The sequence below is a fragment of the Echinops telfairi genome, unplaced genomic scaffold (assembly GCF_000313985.2).
Source record: "Echinops telfairi isolate 266 unplaced genomic scaffold, ASM31398v2 ScPeMD7_19;HRSCAF=73, whole genome shotgun sequence".
In the NCBI taxonomy this organism is placed as follows: Eukaryota; Metazoa; Chordata; class Mammalia; order Afrosoricida; family Tenrecidae; genus Echinops; species Echinops telfairi.
In genome coordinates, this window is record NW_022103916.1 from 8,256,783 (window position 1) to 8,266,880 (window position 10,098).

Here is a 10,098-nt window from a genome sequence, read left to right on the forward strand (position 1 = left end):
CACATATCCTGAAGTATAAACTTAGATGTTAAATGTATTTTTGCAACAATTGAAGAAAATACAGCGTACTGTTGTTGAAAAAATATTTATGAAATCCCTTCCGCTTTCAAAACCTTTAGTGGTTCCACTTTGTCTTCAAGATAAATTAGGCTACTCAGCTTCAATATTTAACCCTCTCCTCTTTAATAATATGTACTGAAGACACAACTTACTGGCTCTCTCCCCCTTCCAAATTCTCTCATTTCTGGAGACTATAGATTATTTTGGTTATGTGACCTGCCAATGGTTCTTAACATGTGGGTCGCGACCCCTTTGGGGGTTGAACGACCCTTTCACAGGGGTCACCCAATTCATAACAGTAACAAAATTAGTTATGAAGTAGCAAGAATAATTGTATGGTTGGGAGTCACCACCACATGAGAAACTATTAAAGGGTCGTGGCATCAGGAAGGTTGAGAACCACTGTGCTAGACAGACCCTTCAAGTACTTTTCACCAACGCCACACTTCTAGTCACTTATGGTGCTTTGTCTCTAATGGTCTTTTCTTTCTGTTCAAATGAGTAACACCTAGGATAGACCTAGAAGCCCTAGTGGTGTAGTGGGTTATACATTCGGCTGCTAACCACAAGTCTGGTAGTTTGATAGCACTAACTTTCTACTCTGATAAAGATTTATAGTCTTGGAAACCCACACAGCAAGTACTACTTTGTATACAGTTGCTGTGAGTCAGAATGCACGCAATGGCAATAAGTATGGTTTGTGTATAAGTGGTTGTACTACATAGAAAATGATCTAGTTTCCATTACTAATTAAGAAAAATATCTGTAAAAGTATGTATACAATGGTACTGAAAAGCTGTTAATGTAGATGTTAAATAACCTTAAATAGGCAATGTATGCAGAAAGGAATTAAATAACAAGTAGATGTGCTTCTTATGACATCATAATTTAACAGGTGGTTTTGGGAAATTTTATAATTCTTTTCTGTGTAAATATGACAGTGGAAACACATACACACAAAGAGACTAACAATGTAGTAACAACATTATTATAGTATAAACTTATAAAAAAGTGAACAATTCTGCAAACATATATTCATTTATTTCAAAATACATGATACCAAGTCAAAACAACCTAAACCGGTCAAGCCAACAAGGCAGCTAGTCTATTACCTGAGTGGAGTTAGATAGTTGGTTTTTCCACGGCTCCTCTGCGCTGCTGGTCAGGTTTGTGCGGTTATGAGGTAGAGTGAGTGCGTTTCGCTGCAGGTAAGGCACGTTTCCATTACTTCCACTTCCTGTTACGTGATTATTGCCTATCAATATAGTGTCTGTACTCCCCAGTGTTCTAGATGTACTACAGGGAATATGGCCTGCAGAAAAGGGTCCATTAGCCAAAGGTTGCCCAGGGCAGGCGGGGCGGACGCCAGGTTGAGAAACACTAGGCATTCTGTTCAAAGCAAGCTGTGGCTGTTGACCAGAGACGGAGTTTGTAGGCAGTGATGAGTCAGCTGTTGGCCCATTGGGAATTCCAGTAGATCGTACCTGTGCAACTCCTGTTTGTCTCATCTATTAAAAACAAATGAAAAGTAAATGCTGCTTGTGGGGGCCATAGGTAAGATAAATAAAATAAGACATATAATCAGGGTATCTGGTTTTGGCCTAAATATTTCATTATGCTAGGTTGAAAATACATCAAAACCAAGAAAATCTGTGTGTTCATTTTCAGATAAACTGCCAGGGAAAAGCAAGAACTCTGTTTCAGTTTAAAGAAATGCTGCTTGAATAGTGATAAAACAAAGTAGCTGAAAAGAATGAAAACAGAAATCAAGAAGTTATGTCTTTTTTTCTAATCATAATTCGGGATCTCAATGATTCACTCTGCTACACTTGTGTCAGATTCTCCAAACTAAAACAACCACAAAAACTTAGCCTTGGTTTGGAACATCTTTAATTTCTAAATTATAGAAATAAACTGTTGGAGTACATTTGAAATAGCACATAATAGTAAAATACCAAGTGCTATATTAAACATTAAATTTATAACTTTTTTCCCCTAAAAATCACTAAATTCCACCAAGTACAGGTAAAAAGAAGTGGGCACGGACATACTCTAATATGATATTACACTCAATAAAAATATTCAAGTTCCTAACAAATTTAAGGGAAAAAATGCTATACACACTTGGTGTTGCTGCATTAAGACAAACTGACTTTCCAGCTGTTCCAGCATCATTTTCTGAGCTGGATTTAAATTATTTCTATTTGCACGGAGCTGTTCCAAGTGCTAGAAGAAAAAAGGAGAATATAGTCAAAGATATATAAAAAACAAGTTTTCGACTCTAAGTAACCTTTTCCTGAAAATAACAGATAAACTCAGAACCTTGGTCTGGTCAAAAATATGAATTCCCAACCAAGAGTAATCAGCCCCCAAAAGAAGGGCTTTAAGAATTCTAAGAAAAGTAAGAAAAAACTAAACACTCATCAGAAAAAGTTTATTATAATGGGATCTTTGAGAAAAAGGGGCATGAAATTTTACTCATTAATAAAATAATTTTCACATAGAAAACCTTAAAGCTTAAAATTGCATTATGACAAGTATGTTCAAAGCAGCACGGTTTGAATTAGGAAAGGCTTGGAAAAAAACTTGACTGACCAACATTAAAGATGAAATAAAAGCATAGTGCATACATAAATAAATATGACATAGCCATAAAAGAATAAGTAGCTCTGGATATAATGATGTGTAAAGGTCTGTACTACAAATTGCTAACAATACAGCATTTACCATCTGGGTGGAAAGACAGAAAAATAATTGAGAGAAGTAGGCTATGTGCTTGCTTATAAATGTGCCAAATGTCTGGGAAGACCCCTGAGACACAAACAACACAGTCTGTTAAGAGAAAAATTGAGATGGTTCGGTCAGGAAGTAAATGGGGACTATATCCTAAAAACACAGTGTCCATAATTTTAAAATTTTGAACCATATTAATATATTAAACGCTTTTAAAAACGAAGTAAAACATACTATCTGTATTGATATGATAAATGTGGACTCAGTCTAATTATGTGGATGCTAACTGGCTTGACATTCAACTTAAAAGAAGTTATATATTATTACCTCTACTCCTTTATAATTGAAAATCTGTCAATAGCATAGCATAAATACATACCTGTAATTTCTGTGGTGTCAAACACCATGAATGAGCTTGTTGCTGTACTGGAGGATGTGACACAGCATGGCCACTACTCCAATTATCGGAAGTATTCTGAGGAAAATTAATTTAAAAAAATTAAAGATTTAAGAACAAAGATAACAATAATGACCAGTGGTGGCCAAATAACTATAAATTCAAGTATTTACATATAAAAAGGATGTCATATAACATTAAATTATTTAAAAAATAATTTAATAACATGCATATAAACTTGGAAACTGCAAGTTTCAAAGAATACGGATTTTTTTAATAAGCCACCCCAAAAGGCCCACCCCTAAACTACGGCCCAAATGGCTAACCTAAATACCACACTATCCACTAGATCAAACATTCAATTTATTTCAATGTCAGGAGAAAGTGATAATGAAAAGTGTATTGAGATCTTAGCAGCAGGGAGATGAATAAAATGATTGGATGGATGCAAATTTAGCTCTACATTCTATCTTTAATATGATGCTAAGAGTTTGGGATGGAAAAATTCAAACCTTTCACTCTTTGATGTCCACAGATTTAAAATAAAGGATAGATGTTCAAACTGCACAATCGCAGGGCAGTTGAAGCTTATTTTTTGATTGGGATGTTCTATTTCTCTAGAATATATACCTTTGTTGGACTAGATGTTCTTTTCCTCTTGGCAGGACTGGACAGGTCATCTACTTGGCTAGAAGGAATCATGTGTGGTGGCAAGGATTGCTGTGAAATTGGTGTTTGACTGAGGCCTAATACAGGTTCAGTATTTGGATGATGAGGTTTACATGCCTAAGAATCACAGAAGGAAGACAAAAATAGGGTTCTATATATTCTTAACTCATTCCTTCAAATTATAAAACTTTACAAGCTGCAAACTTTTCAAAGCTATGTGGACATTGCTGATTATAATTACAGAAAATCAAACTCAAATGAATCATAAATGGAGGAATGTGCACCTTCCTTGGAAAAACTTGCTTTTAAAATTAAATAAACCACTATAGCATTTTACTTTAATGAAATCTCTTTCAAAATCATGAAAATCCACAAAGGTTCTAAGTTGGTACCCCAAAATTTCTTCCCACATCAGAGGGAGATTTATTTTGATCTAGAATCCCTTTGTAATCACATCAATAGGCTTCTTCATTAATAAAAGCCTCCTGTGCTTAGTAAAATAAGCTTGACCACTACAGATTGAAAAGAACCCTTAAAGCTGGGCACCTGCAGAATATAACCCAACTTCTCACCTGCTGTGCTGTGTTCATGGCACCCTGCCTGGAGGTAAGCTCTGCGGGGATTGGTAGGCTCCATGCCTCCTCAATACTAGGAAGTAATTTAGTTTTATTCTGTAGACTAGCTTGTGGAAGGTTACACAACTGAGCCTAGGAAAAATTATGTAAAAAGCAAATTTAACACAAGCCTATTTGAGTAAGAGCAAGTCCACTAAATCTTGCTAATTGCGTTTAAAAGAAAAGAGTCTTAATTTGGGGTTTTAGAAAGACACTAAGTATAAAAAGGGTAACCAGAATATAAACCTTTGTGAGAATTAGAACAAAGCTGAGCTCTGTTTTCAGAGTTCTCATAGCTGTCTTCTCATGAAACTTCAAGCAAGAGTGAAAGACAGTGTGTGTTCTTTTCTCTAAAATGCTATGACAACTTAAAAATGTAGACAGTACATAGAAAAAATATGTAAATTAATATGCATCAGAGTAAATGTGCAAAACAGCATCTTTTAAAATACTGCATATCTTAATTAAAATGAAAATTAAAAGAATATTACAAGCTATGGTATGTTTACAAAATATGGAAACAAATTATAGACATCAAAACACAACTGGACAAACTTGCCAGCCAGCCACCCTCCTCTCCTGCCTGAATGCCATAGGGAAACATGTGACTGTAAAACACTTGTATTTTAAAACTTTACCTGTAAATACTTAATCCGTGCTGCTAGTGCAGAGGTATTACTACAATTTTTGCTTCGAGTTGCATTTAAGTAGCATTTAATGGCATCCTGAGGTTGGTTGCAGGATTCATAGAGAGTGCCAAGGTCCATCCAGGCTGCAGCATGGCCATGGTCCAATTGTACAGCACATATATAGGCCTGTAAAGCATCCATAGGTTGATTTTGCTGTTGATAAAGCACTCTGGAAAAAGAAATTAAGGAAGAACAAGTTCACTAAACAGAACTGCTGCTTTAGGTTTTAAATAACAAGGAACATTGCATGTGGTATAATCATCTGAGTAGCAATCACATCATTTTTATACAAAGTCTTACCCTATTGAACACCATGTATCTGCACTTGCTTCAGATTTATCAATAGACTGCCTATAAGATATAAAGGCATCCTGAACTTTCCCAATACTTGAATAGCACCTGAGGGGAAGAGTGGGGGGAAGGGAGGGGAGAGGGGTGTGTGAAAAGAAAAATCAAAAAAATTCCATTAGTACTGAAATGAACTGTATTTGCTGAAAGGATAGATTACATAAAATAGCACAAAAAACAAACAAACTACTAAGCTGATATATCTGTGCGTGAGCTTGCCAAGTATACCTGCATATTAATTATAATACACATTATAATTTTGTTGTTAGTTGCATTCACGTTGACTCAGACTGATGATGTTTATATGTACAACAGAATGAATGTTGCCCAGCCCTATGCTATCGCCTTGATCTTTGATATAGCTGAGCTTATTGTTGAGACAATTGTGTCAGTCTATCTTATTGGAGTTTTCCTAGTTTTTGCTGACCCTATACTTACCAAACATGTGTTTCTCTAATTTATCTTTTATATTAATTGTGGTAAATTAGCCACTTAAGAAACTATATTACAGTCTTTTAGTTGCTACAAAATGCCACATTAATGAAATAAATCCTAAGAAAATAATTATAGTCCACATCACTTGAATTTTATAACATTGAGTTGAACAAACACATCACTTATATAGTTTAATGTCTGTTTCCTCATACATAAAGAACATCGACTGGAAACATGATATAAGTAGGGGCTCCAAAAAGTTAATGAAAAGATGAAATTTTAATAGAATTTTCCATGAACTTTTGAAGTCCCTGTATATGTTAGTGTTATAGATAGAATTGTGTCCTAAAAGATATACTGAAGTCTGGATCTTATACTTGTGACCTTCTTTAGAAATAGGATCTTTGAAGATGTTATAAGTTAGGTTAACATGCGGTCCTATTGTAGAGAACTCACTGTATCAAGGTTATTATTATTCACAGAGACGCTATATAGAGTTTCTGAGGCTTAATAAACCTGTGGAGCAGCTGGTGGGTTTGAATTGCTGACTGCAGTTAGCAGTCCAACACTAACTCAACAGTGCCACCAGAGATCCTGGATGACTAGTGTCCTTATAAAAGAGGAGCAGATAATCAGAGCTTGGAAGGAAGCAACTGCAAGCTGCACGCTATTGTCTGGAGCTATTAGAATTTAGGAGAAGGAATAGCTCAGATTCTCCCTCAAAGTTTTAGGAGAAATCAGCATGGAAGGCACCCTGATCTTGGACTCTCAGTCTCCAGTATTCTGAAAGCTTGTCATTTATTTTGCTATAGCAGTCCAAGGGTACTAATAAAGTTGGTTAAAATTTCCTGAAGCAGATGTCTATTCTTATTTCCTAAATAGGTAACACTGAAAGCAATAATCCTTAATTCATAAAAAATAGTTCAATATCAAATTAACCACAAAGATAAATATAATGCAGGAAAAGTTCAATATTTCATGACTAGTAAAGGTAGCAAGAAGCCCTGGTAGCATAGTGGGTTACACACCGGGTTGTTAACCACAGGTCTGGAGTTCAAAACCACTGTTAGGGAGAAAGATAAAGTTTTCTACTTCTGCAAAGAGGAACAGTCTCATGATATGTGGATGAAGTGCCAATAAATCTGTTTTAAAAAGCCATGTTTTTAAGTGTTACGGTCACAGAATCCCACAGGGGGAGTCTACCCTGTCCCACAGGGCTACTATTAAGTAGGAATTGACTTTGGCAGCGAGTTTGTTTTTTTGGGGGGGAAAGGCAGCAAGATGGACTAAGTATTAAGGATCTGCCATTTTCTTAATGAAACGGTACCTGACAAGAGATGCAGAAAAAGAGTTGAACTTATAAATTCAGAAATTATATTCTTAGTGCTAAAGGAAAAAGATATAATAAAAACACCGCTTCTATCCTCAAGGAGTTTATAATTTAATTAAGGATTAGAGACATTATAAATGCTAAAATAAAGTATCAAGTGGTTACCACAACCAATAGGTGGACTCACAGTTTAGGGCATAAAGAGACTGTTCTATATGGAAAGATTTAGAAAAGGAAAAAAGGGAAGTGTAAAAGGAAAGGAAATGATTATGCATAAATGTATATAAGTTTAACCAGTGAATCCAGCACACCAGTATATGGTGCATCCCAACCTCGAACACACACACATTGGTAGTGGAATGACTTGGAAAAAGGCAGTAATACTTGCACAACTTTTAGATGTCATAGAATTGGACATGTAGAAATTGTTGAGGTAATGTATTTGTTATATACATGTTTCCATGATACCCAGGAAAACCCACTGCCAGAAATCCAATTCTGACTCATAGACACTCAATAGGACAGAATAGAATTGTTTCATAGGGTTTTCAAGAACATAAACCTTGAGTTGCCTGGTGTTTCTCCTGCACAGGGCAGGTGGGATTAAACTACATGACTTACGATTAGCAGCTCAATGTTTAACCCACTGCACCAACAGGGGTCCTATTTTAATAAAAGAATAAAACATACACAGACATAAGGGTTTTCAATTAAATTCACAATTTCATTGTAATTTACTTATTTTAGATTTCTGGTGACTGACAGCAGAAAAAAATTGATATAGGTATTTCAAATAGCTTTGAACAATATGAGCAAAAACTAGTATGACAAATGACATGGAATAAAAGAGAATTTTAAATTGTGCCTGTTTTAAGAAGAGTGGCAAGATGAAAGCAGGGCTTCAAACCAGGTGATTCAGGGTCAACCCACTGCTCAAAGCTTACATTTCAAACTCCAAATCCAAAGTTTATCATTACTCCCAGGTGCTATATCCACCCTGCTCCTACACATCCACACCCATACATTATATATGATTCATATGTACATATAAGAATAACACTGAGGATCCTGTAAAAATACTGATCTCGAAATTCAATGTCTCTGAGATAGAAAAACAAATTCCAAGCAAGAGGTAAAACCTAAATGAACCTGTTCCAAGCCTTGGATGAAAGCTGTTACCAATATGTAGAATAGACTAGAAGGGAAGTAAGTTACAGACAGGAGTCAAAAAGGAAAAATACTCCGGGTACAAATTCCTGGGGAAGGATTATAGAAATCCTTGCCAAAAATAGGCACCTTTGCAGTCGAATCTTCTTGTCCATTGTCCCTGAATCATCAAATAATTTTAAAAACAGAAACGTTTTATTATTCTTTCACACACATATAATTTCTATTTTTTAATATTTTCCTAATTTTAAAGAAATACAAAATTGTATCAAAAAACTAAAATGTGAATACATGGCAAATTTACTCAAAATAAAATTCCTATGCAAAAATGAAAAGTTAACAAAATAGAATGGTTTAAAAAAAGAAAACAAAACAAAAAATTGAAGCCTTTAGGATACATAGTAAATCTATTGATACTTTGAGCTGGGTAATTCTTTGTTGTGGGGAGCTGCACCATATTTTGCAACATCCCTTGTACAAATACCATTGCCAATAGCATTCTTATCAGTTGACATCCAAAATTGTTTTCAGACATTGTGAAATGTTCTATGAGGTACAAAATCACCCTCCAATCAAAATGAAAGTTAAAAAAAAAAAACCCTGAGGTTTCAAGAGCTTTAAGTGTACCATCTAGGATTCCACAAATAGTAGCCCAACCAGTACTTAATTCTAAGTCTCTTTGACTGCATGTACATAGATTGATCTTTTGAAAAGCTAAAATGGCCGGACCCATTACCAACTGGGTGCACAGCACCACCCTCCCCCAGGGGGAATTCACTCCAGAGGACAGCACTGAAGCTGCAATGTGGGAAGAGGAGAAGGGGGACTGGTCTGGTCAGAGCACATGTGAGTCAATGAGGGGAGAAGGGGAAGAAAAGGAAAGAGTGGAGCACATCCTGGCTCACTGAGCCCTGGGGACAACATGCCTGTTCCGAACAGCGATGCACAGAGATGACCACGGGCCGGCCCCACCATGGGACACAGTGTTACTCGTTGACCCATCACACCACTGGGGACAGCACTGGGGACAAACAGCGGGAACTGGGGGCATGCATCAGAGCAGCAGGGGGAGCAGAGGGATGAGGTCCCCAGGGATAGAGGCGGTGCCAGGGCATGGCTCCCCACCAGACTTGACTGGAAAGCACACGTGAAGGAAAACAAACAAACCCTGAACTATTCATATGGTTATTATATATGTATGCATGTGTGTGTGTATGTTGTAGTTGTAGCCATTGCTTTACTTTCTGTTGTCACTTCGTTGCACTCAGTCTGGTGACGGTACATAGCATGTCTACCTGAAGGGATAGGCGGAATAAACAAGCCAGAAGAGAAAACAATGGGATGACAGATCCCGGGAGCATGGGGGTAGGGGAGGCAGGGGAAAGGAAGAGGGCGTTAACAAGCACAGGGACAAGGGAACAAGTGATCCAAAACCAATGTCAAGGAGGGTGTGGAAGGCCTTGAAGGGCTGGATCAATCAAGGGCAACCGATAGGAATGCCTAAAACCCAAATGAAGGCAGAATATGATAGTGGGACAAGAGGAAAGTACAAAGAAACAGAGGAAAGAACTAGGAGGCAAAGGGTACTCATAGAGATGTAAATACAGGCATATAAAGATATAAATATATTTATATATGACGAGGGGGAAATAGATC

General features: G+C 36.6%; 1 protein-coding gene across 1 annotated transcript in view; it reads right to left on the bottom strand.

Moving 5' to 3' along the window:
• KDM6A (lysine demethylase 6A) overlaps positions 1-10,098 on the bottom strand; it is a 178,221-nt gene that overhangs the window by 39,094 nt on the left and 129,029 nt on the right. The window contains exons 11-17 of the mRNA XM_045288276.1: positions 5,463-5,561; positions 5,112-5,331; positions 4,432-4,566; positions 3,821-3,976; positions 3,173-3,268; positions 2,185-2,286; positions 1,173-1,568 (exon numbers count right to left, since the gene is read on the bottom strand). Of these exons, the coding sequence (XP_045144211.1) occupies positions 1,173-1,568; positions 2,185-2,286; positions 3,173-3,268; positions 3,821-3,976; positions 4,432-4,566; positions 5,112-5,331; positions 5,463-5,561 (1,204 nt within the window). The remainder of the gene's footprint in view (positions 1-1,172; positions 1,569-2,184; positions 2,287-3,172; positions 3,269-3,820; positions 3,977-4,431; positions 4,567-5,111; positions 5,332-5,462; positions 5,562-10,098) is intronic.